The 13,295-nt window shown below is 34.7% G+C and overlaps 1 protein-coding gene across 1 annotated transcript in view; it reads right to left on the reverse strand.

The window, feature by feature from the left end:
- Positions 1-13,295, reverse strand: part of PEL1 (Eukaryotic release factor 1 (eRF1) family protein) — a 61,744-nt gene that overhangs the window by 34,255 nt on the left and 14,194 nt on the right. The window contains exons 7-10 of the mRNA XM_088219164.1: positions 8,613-8,688; positions 5,313-5,388; positions 5,174-5,206; positions 4,987-5,055 (exon numbers count right to left, since the gene is read on the reverse strand). Of these exons, the coding sequence (XP_088075290.1) occupies positions 4,987-5,055; positions 5,174-5,206; positions 5,313-5,388; positions 8,613-8,688 (254 nt within the window). The remainder of the gene's footprint in view (positions 1-4,986; positions 5,056-5,173; positions 5,207-5,312; positions 5,389-8,612; positions 8,689-13,295) is intronic.

Consider the following 13,295-nt stretch of genomic DNA (forward strand, 5'->3'; position numbering starts at 1 on the left):
AACTAATCTCTTTGTATTTTGATGGGATAAAATAAATATTGTATTAAATAATTATCCTAGAATTAGATAGAATTTTATGTAGAATATTATTTTACTATTTTATGCAAGAGTTTGTACTCATCTAAATTGTCTCGAGAAAGGCTATAAATAGGTCTTTACCCATAAATTATAAATACACCAATTACAATCAATTTGAGATAAATTCTTGAAAGTTTAGCCTTTTCTTATATTAGTATTTTTGATAATTTAACTTCTTCAAGTCCTTCGAGACAGTTCAAAAATCTTATTGAACCAAGAAGCGGGGATCAACTTATCAGTAAGTATGTCGTATTTTTCTTTTCCTTATTTTATTTTTCCTATTCTTTATTTTTGCATTTCTTTTAGAATTGTAGATTCAATTAGATGGCAAATTTATCTAAACGGTTAAAGTTTTGGTATTCCATAATGTTGAGTGGGTTATAGGAGTTGATTCGATCCTTCCAATATCCTCTCGTGTCATCTGATATTAGAGCTTAGACTTCTATAACCCAAATCTATCTTTATTACTTTTAGCATTTTTGTTCTTTAATTAACAATTCAAATTAATTTTTTATTTGTTAATTCGTATTGTATCCTGCTTGAATTCATATCTATCCGTTCAATTCAAGTAGTTCGTGTTTATTATTCCAAAAAAAAATTTATATACATCAAAAATACCAAAAATATCCAGTGCACGTTATTTGCATTTTCCATAGCAAAAACATAATAGCCGTCTGATTGGTAATTGAAAATCCTTTGAGAAATTAAAAGTAAACTACGTTACCTAATGGATGCGAGCAAAAATTTTTGTTTTCATTCCGCACATTATCTATGTTTAATTTTCGAATTGCATTTGTATAATCTTACATCAACATTGCATAAAGAAACTTGACTGGTTGTAGAGTGTAACCGACCTATTGGCGGTAGTATAGATAAATATGCATTCCGATTATATCCAACGGGATTTTTCAAATCCCTTTGCATCAGTTCGTCTTGTCAATCTTTGTGATCTACATATCGTTCATTTTATTTTGGCTCCATTAAAAAAAGAAAGTTATTATTTGATTGACTAATCTGTTCTAATTGCTTGACACACAAAAAGCACACTATTTCTTCCTTTGTTTAATTTTGAGTTTCAAAAGAAATCAGAATTCTTTAGGGTTCCTTATTGCGTCATAAGCACTAACATGCAGACCCGATCAAGCAATTCCGATTCCGAATACTCAACTTGACAGACGAACATATCAATTGAGAGATTGTCAGGTAAACACGAGGGAAGGTGAGGGAGAGAATGCATTCTTTTCACTAACCTTTCTTGCAGGTACTATATTATGTCTCAATCCATCACAAATTCTCCAATTGGAAGTAATATCCTTATTATCCGAAGAGCTCTCAACATGTAAGTTAGAAGTGAAGACAACGAGCAAAGGGAGAACATTTTCCACATGTGATGTCTTGTCAATGGTAAGGTATGTGGAATGATCATTATAGTGGTAACTGTCCTAATGTGGCAAGCACTCTATTCGTGGAAAGAGCAGGGTTGACATGCATCAAGCATCTGGCTCCCTACCGGTTACAGTGGTTGAATGAGTGTGGTGAAGCCCAAGTTACCCAGCAAGTCATAGTGTCGTTCTCAATTGAAGAATATCAGGACGAGGTATGTTGTGATATTATACCTATGCATGCCAGTCACCCGATGCTTTGGAAGGCTTTTGCAGTTTGATAGACAGGTACAACATAGTGGTCGCACCAATCGATATTCATTGAGAAAGGACGATCTGAATCATGTCCTTACACCTTTATCACCAAAAGAGGTACATGAATATCATATCAAAATTAAACGATTCTTTCATGAATACTCAAGAAGAGCAGAAGAGAGAGAGAGAGAAGGCCAAAAAGGAAACTACTGGTCCATTAAGCATCGAAGAAGTCGGAAAGACAGCTAAAAAATGTCCATTAAAAGAAAAACAGAGAAAGAAAACAAAGAAGCGTCTTGATCACAGAAACACAATGTTAAGGAATATCTCTTGTAAAAAAAGAAGTTTGATTGTACTTGTCTATAAGAAGATTCATTTTGACCTTAACTACTTTTTGCATAGTTGTATTATTTTCCTCTTATAGATAATTATCATAGCAAGTGGGCTACAAAGATTTGATCCAAATCCCAGAAGAATTGTGAATCAAGTCATAACATGCATCAACAAAGTAAACATAACGGAGAAGTATGTTGTATTTTCTATTATTATCACTAACCATTCTCCTTTTGATGAAGGTCGAGGACCAATCTTTTTGAAGAAATGAGGATGATGTCATATTGGATCACCCAAATTTGGTGTGAAGGGTACCAATGTACATCAAGGAAGAATCCTATAGGTCCCGACTCAAACAGGAAAGTAAATTCCAATTTCCTAAACAGGAACGCTCAAAACAAGAAAGTAATTTTATTCCTAATTACATTCCTAATTGGGATTATTTCAAGATATGAGTCAAATTTGTTCAAGCCAAAAGATGTCCAAATAAGATTAATGGGCTTGAAGAATTGTAAGAAATCTCATGCCCAGGAGAGATGGCCCACATGAACCAAGCGTGCGTAGCCCACATGCGCGCAGCATGCGCATGTGCACAGCAAGGCCAACGCACATGCGGACCCAACAGCTCCCGCACAGCCCAGAAGGCCCGTAAGCACAGCACGCGGAACACAACCCGTAGGCCCGCTGTCCGCAGACCGTGCCGACCAGCCCACCCAGGTTACCCAAACCCGGCTGGCCCATTCTCCACCTTTTAATTAATAAAGTTATTTTATTTTTATTTTTTATTTTTTATTTTTTTGAAAGGCTTTGGGACCCACTTTTTAATTCACCATGTTTTAAATTAAAATATCACATGCCTAAATCAATTTTCTCATGTGTTTTACATAAAAACCACATGGGATAAAGACTTATCTTGTTTTAATTATTATTTTAATGTAAACTCTATCACTAGGATTATTTAATTAATTTCTTTGTATTTAAATTGGATAAAATAAATATTTTATTATGTAATTATTCTAAAATTAAATAGAATTTTATCTAAGTTATTATTTTACTATTTTATGCAAGAGTTTGTACTCATCTAGATTACATCAGGAAAAACTATAAATAAATTTTTACCCATAGGTTGTAAACACACCAATTATAATCAATCTAAAATAATTCTTGAAAGCCTAACATTTTCTTCTATTAGTATTTTTGTTAATTTAGCTTCTTCAAATTCTTCGAAAAGCAAAAATTTTCAGAAGTCTTATTGAGTTAATGAGCGAGGATCAACTTATCGGTAAATCCGTGACGTTTTTCTTTTCCTTATTTTACTTTCCTTAATTTTTGTTTTTGCATTTTTTAAAAAATTGTAAATTCAATTAGAGGAAAGGTTATTTAGGTGGTTAAAGTTTCGGTATTGCATAACGTTGAGTGGGTTATAGGAGTTGATTCGATCCTCCCTATACCCTCCCGCGTCAATTACACTTCACCATCATTCAGCCTCTCTTCCTTCCAGAATAAATGTACGCCTAATATGGTTCCCTTTCTCCTCAGTGAGCACAAGAAAGCACTCTCACTTGTTTCTCCCTAACACCAATCAGAGATTGATGACTATCCCCAATCATGCTTCTTCTCCAAAATCTCGTACCTTTGCTCCAATAAAATTCGCTAAACACTCCAACCAACCAATCTCCTGATCGCTTTTGTATGAAATGGTAACCCTAAACCCCCTACCAATGTCATACATTCTCACCTTATCCTCTTGCTTACCTTCACTTACCACATCAAAAGACTTATTTTTCGATCCAAATAAATCCACTGTGAGTTCCAGTCGTTCCAGTCATCTGCTTCAGCAGCTTCTTCAGTTGCACCACTAAGGAAATAAGATACTGTAGTAATAATAGATCATTGTTGCCGGTGAGTTCCAATTGTCTTAAGATATGAAGACAACCAAGGTTTATACCCAAGATTATAGTTTACACAACTGTAAAAATTCTTTTCTCATTGCTAAAATAACCGAGTTTGAGTGTTTATTTCTTTGTTAACCTACTATTGATCCTTGTACCAATTGGATATCAAAAGGTATTTTATGCATGATGATTTAGAGAAAGCCATTTACATAAAGCAAGCTTCACGATCTGTTCTTAGGAGAATTTTGGGTTGGTTTATCAATTTAAAATATTATATGGGCTAAAACATTCTCCTAGATCTTTGATTGAAAAGTCAAATGAAGTTGTAATAGAGTTTGATTTGCATCAAAGTGGAATTCACTTTTTTCTCTAATTACTTGAATCAAGATTTTGTTAACAATTGTGTCCATACTGATGATATTGTCGCCAAAAGTGATGATAGTTAGGGGATCAAAGTTGAAACTTTTCCTTCAAACTCCATTCCCCTAAGATGTTTCTTGGGTCTTGAGGCATTCAGTCAAAATTGGGACTTTGTTCATCACAATCAAAAATATTTTATTCATCTTCCAGATGAGATAGGATTTCGGGTCTAAGACAGTAGTTACTTCCAGGATCATACTACCTTTTGTGGAAAGAAGAATTATTGGTCAGCTGCATGGGGAAGAGGAAACTGTTGCACAGCTGCGTATTAAATCTAATTAGCATAAAATCTGTATTTTCCTAATTTGACTAAAATCTGTAGCTTCTCTAAATCAATGGGATTCCTATATTTTAGGTCTATGTCTTAGGAAAGTCATCATTCTCCTTTAAGTGTAAAGGCCGTATAAATACCTTAAATATTGTTCATAAGCAGAATGTTTTCTCTCTATTTTCCTCATCTTTAAACTGGTTGCAAATTGATTTTAGAAAATAGAATGCAGTGTTTTACTTGGTAGATTTTCTCCTATAGACTAAGTTTCTTGGTCACAGTATTTCTTCAAACAGTGACAATGTCATGGGAATAATGTTGTAAAATAGCAAGCAATTAAAACCAAAAAGATGACCTTTGTGAAACCGGGACTTGCAACCACTGCACAACGAACAACATTGAAATCAACATGTTTCAGGAAAGCCTGTAAGACAAGAGACCGTTAGTACTCGTCAAAAGTCTAATTAAAGATATGACACAATTGAAGCCAGGGTTGGGCATCAGAGAAACAGCATGGTATTGCAAGCCCAAACTCAACTTACCTGTAAAACATTCTCAAAAAACCTTTTCAAAGCCTGCAGTAGAAGAAAATAAGAAATGAAATAAACTTGCCATATTGAGAACAATCATGACTTCATTTTCCAGGGATTGATGACTTGGATAAAAGAAAAAAGAACATACAGACTCATAACCAGCAATAGCAGGGCCATGTTTGCGAGGAATAGATGTTTCAATACGTGCTCGACTACTTGTCACACTGTTGCATATTAGCCAACAAAGCAACATAAGAAAAGGAAAAAAATTGCACAGAAACAGAACTAGCAATTAATGTGTAAACTCATCATTAGAATCCAGAATCACTACCAAAGGATATGTACAAGCCAGATATGTGAAGTGTTCAAATGTCTAGAATGGAAGTGTAGTCATGGTCAGATTTCAAAGCTCCAAGGAACTCAAGACAGATACTATTGCCCCCAATCCATTTACTCATCTTTTGTTAGCTAGAAATAAAAGAAACATGCTTTTGGTGGCTAAGTTTTTCAATAGAAGATAAGAGATTTAAAACTAGATTTTTTAGTGAAAGGATGTTTAAAACTAGACTTTTTTCTTAAGGAAGTCCAATGTCCATAAATTTTTCTTTGTATAATATCAAAGGAGGAAGTACATCAGAACATTAAAAAGAAAATAAATCATATTAAATAATATAATTGTTGACGAGGAAGTAAATTAACATATTAAATAGAAAGTAAATTAAAATGTTAAAAAGGAAATAAATCATGTAAAAAGGTATAAGGGCAAATTATACCCATTTTAATTAATTGTCTATTTTCATTTTTCATTCTGAAAAACTTGTACATATGAGCTGCAATATTCAATAGAATATAAAAAAACTTTAGAAGATATAGGTTAGCCTTCATAGCTGGCCATTGTAGACCAGCCACCAACTACCACTGTTGACCACCGGTAAAAGCCAAATCAGCCTTCATCGTCAACACTAGAACCCCCCAACCACGCTTCCAGTTGCAGATCGCTGATCTTCTAGTTGCATTCTTCTCTGTCACATAGAAATCCAACCAAACACGGCCATATCCAGACATCACCTACCATAACCAAACCCAATGACAGCCTGCTCAGAGCCAAACACCAGAAGAGGACATGACACCATCTGTCCATCTCGACTGCAGTCTCCATTGTCAGACGTGACACCATCATTAGACGCAATTTGTCAAGCAACCCCAGACACAATTGCCAGAATCCTAACTCGACTCTCTACGACTCTGCGCACAGACGCGTGCCATGACAGCTACTAGTCCAACCAGATGGGTCCAAACTTCATCTGTGTACTGCGACACTATACACGGAAGCAAGGAATTACCAAGTTGACTCAGTGAGTTTCAAGTCCAAGTTCACTTAGTCAATTCTGATCCGAGTTGACTGAGTGAGTTGACTCAACGCAAAACCAGTGTTTTCCTCACATAGCCACGTTACACCATCTGTCCATCTCGACTGCAGTCTCCATTGTCAGACGTGACACCATCATTAGACGCAATTTGTCAAGCAACCCCAGACACAATTGCCAGAATCCTAACTCGACTCTCTACGACTCTATGCGCACAGACGCGTGCCATGACAGCTACTAGTCCAACCAGATGGGTCCAAACTTCATCTGTGTACTGCGACACTACACACGGAAGCAAGGAATTACCGAGTTGACTCAGTGAGTTTCAAGTCCAAGTTCACTTAGTCAATTCTGATCCGAGTTGACTGAGTGAGTTGACTCAACGCAAAACCAGTGTTTTCCTCACATAGCCACGTGTTCCAAGTAAAATTCTTCTAATAATTTTTTCATTTTCGATATTAATTACCATTCAATTCTTTAAGATATCGAATGTTAAATCTCAAAATACTGGAGCATATTTCCACATGGAAAATTTCACTTGCAAATTTCAGTTAATTTACAAGAAACACTATTTGAGCTAATCTCAATTAATTTGAACCACCCTAAAGGAAAAAGAGAAGCTCAGCCACCTTCTAGGTACCAAACTAACACTCAGAGACTACTTACCGATCAGTTCAACCTACTTACTGGTTCACAAGAAAAGACTATCTAAGCTGCTCTCAATTATTTCAAACCACCTTAACGAGAAAAGGGGAACTCATTCACTTTCTAGGTACCAAACCAACACCCAAAGACTGTACATTTGATCCCTAGGATAAAGAGGATTCCATTATCATACAGCACGCCTCTAGAACTCCATGACTCCAGATATAAACAAAACTATAACGTTCCTTTCTACAATAAAGGCAGTATGAGATGGAATTAGCGAAATCTATTCCAAAAAATCAAAGACACGATGCAAATTTATGACCTGACTGTCAAAATATAGTCCATGAAATAAAAGCATAATCACTATATGAATATTTTAACACGTTAAAAAACTAGTGATTGAACCTGAAATATGATCAAGTACGAATCCAAATCATGAAAAAAGAAGAAATATTATCACTCAATGAGTTAATCTTAATTATAAGATCAGAAGAAAGCAAGAGAAGGACCATGCTGCAACCCCATTACACTGATAGTTCAGCCATAATCTCACAAGATTGTAAACCTCGTCAACAACTAAAGAAAGTAATTTATTATGAGAATGCAACTTTAGGAGCAAATAGTAGGGATAATCTTTGGTGTACTTTTTACAAAAAACTCAAACACACCAAACATAAATATTGAAAACTACATGGTAAATCAAGTACCTCCAGTAAAAAATAAGGATACAAAAGACCCCTACATAAGGTTTCTAAACAGGTTCATATCTAACCAACGAAAAGAAGTACATAACGATCTCCTTGCTTTTACGACCAAGATTCAATGACTATAAAGTCAATTAGAGGACCTTGAGAAGTCTATAGATACAAATGTAATAAACACTCAGCTACATTTTCTTTTTCACACGGTCTGGATGTTTAAGGTAAACCCTTTGAAAATTCTTAGGTCATACATATAGGAATCACTGGTCCTTTGACAAATATTTTTAATCTCTCTTCCAAGAAACAAGAAAATTATCATTGCAGACGGTTCCCTAAATATCATTACAGGCAAGGGAGACATTAAACTTAGTCCTACACTTATCTTAGAAACTATGTTACATGTTCCTAAATCGTGCACTAATATTGTATCAATAAATAAATTATCATAAAATTTGAACTGTAAAATAACATTTAATTGTTCTAAGTGTGTTTCATGATTAGAATTTAGGAAAAAGATTGGGCGTGCTTCATTAGGGTAAAAAGTATATTGGTAATAGGTCCAAGATCTTTGTAATCTTTGTAATTAATAGTGTTTCCTTTTTTTTTTTTATTGCTATTCACTTGTATATATAGAGTTCTATAATTCAATGAAATATGCAACAATTCATTCTCCCACAGCAACATCACTAAAGAAACTCTCAAGTGATTTATGAGCTCCATAAGCATGCATACCTTCTACCAACTAGGAAGATGTGAGCTAATCCTTCTTGCATTAAGACTACAGCTAGATCAGCACTTGCAGCAGGATCTGAAGTTTTTAACAAGAAAAAGATTATAAATATATTAAGAGAAAAAGAGAGTCCAAAGGCATGAGGAAAACAAATCCTTGTAAAACAGAGAACAAACCACAGAATAAGAAAAAGAACATAAGAAGATAAAACCAAATGGCAAAAGTAAAGTTAGTGCAGAATAGCACCCCATTTCCTTCGTGACAATTTTAAAGAAATATCTTTAAAACAGGCATGTGCATTGGCACACAAAGAAGCTGGAAAAATCATTCTATTCCAAAGAGGCTGTGGAGGAAAATAGCGATCCTCGAAGATTTTATCATTGCACTCCAACCATAAAACCCATAAACCAAGAAAATTGGCACCTCTCGGAGGCATCTATATATCCTTTTTTCAGCCCACTCCCTTTTAAAGATGAAATCATGTAACAAAGTAGCAAGTGGATACCAACATCAAGCAAGAGTATCAAGAAGCATTGTCCAAAGCTTCAAAGTCACTTCACACTGGAGGAAAAGGTGGTAATAGGATTCATCCCTCCTAAAACACACTACATATACATTCAGAGAGAAAGGGCAATTGGACCTGCAAACTTCCAACAAATCATTAGCATTGAGTCTGTTTAGAACAGTCATCCAGGCACAAACCTTTCAAAAATTAAGAAAATTTTAACCTTCCGAAAACTCCTAGTAAGAAATTAATTCTGACAGTTACAATTACTGGTGAGGTGCTGCAAAAGGAATTGTGTAGACCCCCACGACTATAGGACCCAGATTCTCCTGTCAACTTGGGCTGAAATGTCGCAAGGCTCAAGCTTGTGAATTAAACATATCATACAACGGCCTCCAATCATTGAGATTTGTAAAACAAAAAAGTGTATTTTCCAAGAGGTTTTGTGGATTATATGAAAAGGTTGGTGAATGGTGGAGAGGTTTTGTGGAAAACGGTAAGGCCAGCTTCAAAATAGCACAAAAGATCAAGGTGGTGAAGTTGCAATTAAGCAGCAGGGCAAAGAGAAGGAGCTGGGGGAGAATATATACACAAACTTTGTTTAAGTAGGCACCCCCACTTCACCATTTTCTCATCACTTCCATTCCATTCTTCCATCCGCTAAAGAATTTTAGAGAGAGACGGAGTGATTTAGAGAAAGGAGAGGAGAAGATGAAGAAAAAGCATAGAAAACATTAAGATTTCGGTAAGAAATTTAATATTTACTTGTAAACATCCTAAGGAGTATTTCTACATTAATTAACGAAGTTTAAATTAAGTGATAGCATGCTTACTCTTGTATGTTTAAATAAAATAATTTACGTGCTAATGCATGTTATATGAATATACGTAAATCGATTATTGGCATGTTAATGATCAAATGCTTGAGATAAATATTAAGGCCTGATATATTGCAGGATGGTAAAATGATAAAGCATGAAGAGATGTTTAAGCATAAGAAATATATATTGGTATCAGCATGCATGATTCATAAAATGTCTCGTTAGACTTTTTATTTCTGAGAGATTTTTATTTCTCCCCATCTGGTCTGAAAAGATGTGAGAGAACCGTTTTCCTGTGGATGATAGTGTACTCTCTAACGAGAGTGATGACGCAATATGATTGTAAGGGTCACATTTGGCGAAGTACAGTCGTGGCAATAGTTAACATGAAGGACCTTTGTGGTTGGCACGACTGTAGTCATAAATCATGTCATGATTTGGCAAGTCATAAATGTACTATTGGTTTGGCAAGTCGTAAATATCTGATATAATATGAAATGAATTGGTCATTCCACATGAATAGTTGAAAATCCGTATGGCTCTCAGTAAATGGAAGTCGAAACAACTTTGCGCGAAGAGTAAAATGAAAAATAGTACATATCATAATTTGTTTGATTTTTTCTATTTTCAGCATGATTGATTTGATTAACATGATATAACCTTGATTTGATATTTTCTTATTAAATTAAATCGTTTTCACAATTAATAAAGAATCATCTACTAATGATTGGGTTAGAAAGGAACGTTTGAAATTTGAATTAGCAAACAAATTACAAATGAGGAGATATTGTGGAAAGAAAAATCAAGAGCCAAGTACATAAAGGAGGGAGACATAAATATCAAATTCTTCCATAGCATGGCTAATCATTATAGGAGGACCAACTACGTGGAGAAAATGGATATCAAGGACAAGATGGTGAAGGGTGAGAGTCTGAGGTAAGGGTTAAAGATTTCTTTTATAGCTTGTATCATGAGGAATTTAATTGCATATCTAAGCTAGATGGTCTCAATTTTACCTCCCTAGATGAGATGAGTCGTGTTTCATTAGAAAGAGAATACACCCCTGGATTTGAAGACTTTAACATGGGTTTTTACAGAAATTTCAGAATATAATGAAAGTGAATATCTTAGAGCTCTTTAAAGAACTACATAATACAAGGACTTTTATGAAATCATTACACTCCATTTTCTAGGTGTCAATCCCTAAGGTGGAGGCGGCGACTAACATCAAGGACTTCTGGCCTATTAGCTTAGTTGGAAACGTGTACAAGCTTATTGAGAAGGTGTTATCTAAACATATGGTAAAAATTATGGGTAAAGTAGTAGGGGAATTTCAGCATACTTTTTTGGAATGAAGGCAAATCATGTGTAAAATTATGGTAGCTAATGAGATTGTAGATGATCTACTATTTCGTGATAGAGATGGGGTCCTCTGCAAACTTTATACAAAGGAAGCCTATGATCACATTAACTAGAGATTTATTGATTATATGCTAGACAGAATGGGCTTCGGAGATAAAGAGCATAAATGGACCAATTTCTGCATCATCACATCATCTTTTACAGTCATAATGAATGGGGGTTCATCTTCTTATTTAAGGCATCTAGAAGTTTTAGACAAGAAGACTCATTATCTCCACTATTATTTATTTTCTCCACTACTATTTATTATGGCTATAAAAATTTTGAACAAATTGCTGCTGAGAGTTAAGGGGTGGGTTTGTTCAAAGGAACCAGTGGGAGAAGGAGAGTTAACTGAAGAGGTAACCCATTATAATTCGCATATGACACCTTAGTGTACTAAATGTCTCTTTCAACAATTCCGGTAAGTGTAACGAAAAAATTGGAAGCAATTCAATGTAGATTTCTTTAGGGTGATTCTACGGAGAGAAAGAAATATCATTTGGTGGCATGAAAAGTGTTAAAAGACTTTTGCATTAGAGCAGTTTAGATTTGAAATCTATAGTAGAAATGAATCATATGCTTCAAGGCAAGTAGATTTGATGGTTTATGAAACAAAATGGAATTCTTTGGTGGATGCTTATTGAGGCAAAGTTTGGTACAACGGATAAGAGCTCGTATTCCAGAGCGATAATAAGACTGTATGGGATAGGGGTATGGAAAACAATATGTATAGAAATGAATAATTTTCATAATTGTAACAGGTGGAAAGTTGGTAATAGGGAGAGAATCAACTTTCAAACGAGCCCTTGGCCTGGAAAGGGAGCTCTTAGAGATTTCGACAAATCTTTGCTATTGCATGATATAAGGATATTTCAATCAAGTATTCATATTGAGACTTCGAGGGTAGAAGGGAGTGGAATGTGGAGGTATTGAGAAATCTTAACGGTTGGGAAATAAATGAATATGAATCTCTCTTGAGCTAACTGTCTTCTATATATTTGAACGAGAGTTATAATTAACTAGTTTGGATGTTCAATCCAATAGGGATATTCATGGTTGTGTCTTTCTATAATTATTTGGCCAAGGATATATTGGAAAACAAGTTTCCTTTCCAACAAATCTGAAAAGTGAATGATCCTCCCATAATTGCTTTCTTCACTTGGGAAGTAGGGCATGAATGTATTCTTATCATTGACAAGTTGATGAGAAGGGGAAAGATCATGATGAACGATTGTTTTTTATGCAAGAGAGTGAACAAGACTTGTGACCGTATTTTACTTTGATGCCCCCTCGCATATAACTAATGGATTATGGCATATGAGTTGCTAGGGACTAGCTAGGTAACGCTAGTTAATATAAGGGATGAGATATGAGCATGGAAGAGTATTAATGGTCGAAGAAAACGTTTGGGTCTCATTCGCCTTGCAGTTAACCTATTGGGTGGTGTGGAAGAAAGAAACAGAAAATCTTTTGAAGGGATGGAAGAGCATTTCGATAGAGTATTAGATGGTCTCAAACCCTGGTGTAATTTGATTATCAATCACTCTTTGTATTCTACGGAGGATTTAGCATACCTTATTGGTATCATGTTTGATATTTAAATACATTTATACATGGGACGACATCCCCTTGGTGTTTGTAATTATAAATACATATCAAACTTTTTATTTAAAAAAAAAAGAATTAGACTTTTTATTTCCCCTTGCAATTTTTTTGGTGGTGTAAAAAGAAAAAAATAAAAGAGCTTTTGAAGGGATAAAAGAGAATTTCGATAGAGTTAGAGTTAAATGGTTTTAAATCCTAGGTTTTTTACTATGGTGATCAAAACTTATTGATATCCTGATTGATATAAAAATATTTTGTATATGGGTTGGCACCCTCTTGGTGCTTGTAGTTATTAATACATATTGTACTTTTTTATTTCAAAAAAATTATATAAATTATTTTCCATTAAT

The sequence above is a fragment of the Carica papaya genome, chromosome 1 (assembly GCF_054855325.1).
Source record: "Carica papaya isolate Zhongbai chromosome 1, ASM5485532v1, whole genome shotgun sequence".
Classification (NCBI taxonomy): domain Eukaryota; kingdom Viridiplantae; phylum Streptophyta; class Magnoliopsida; order Brassicales; family Caricaceae; genus Carica; species Carica papaya.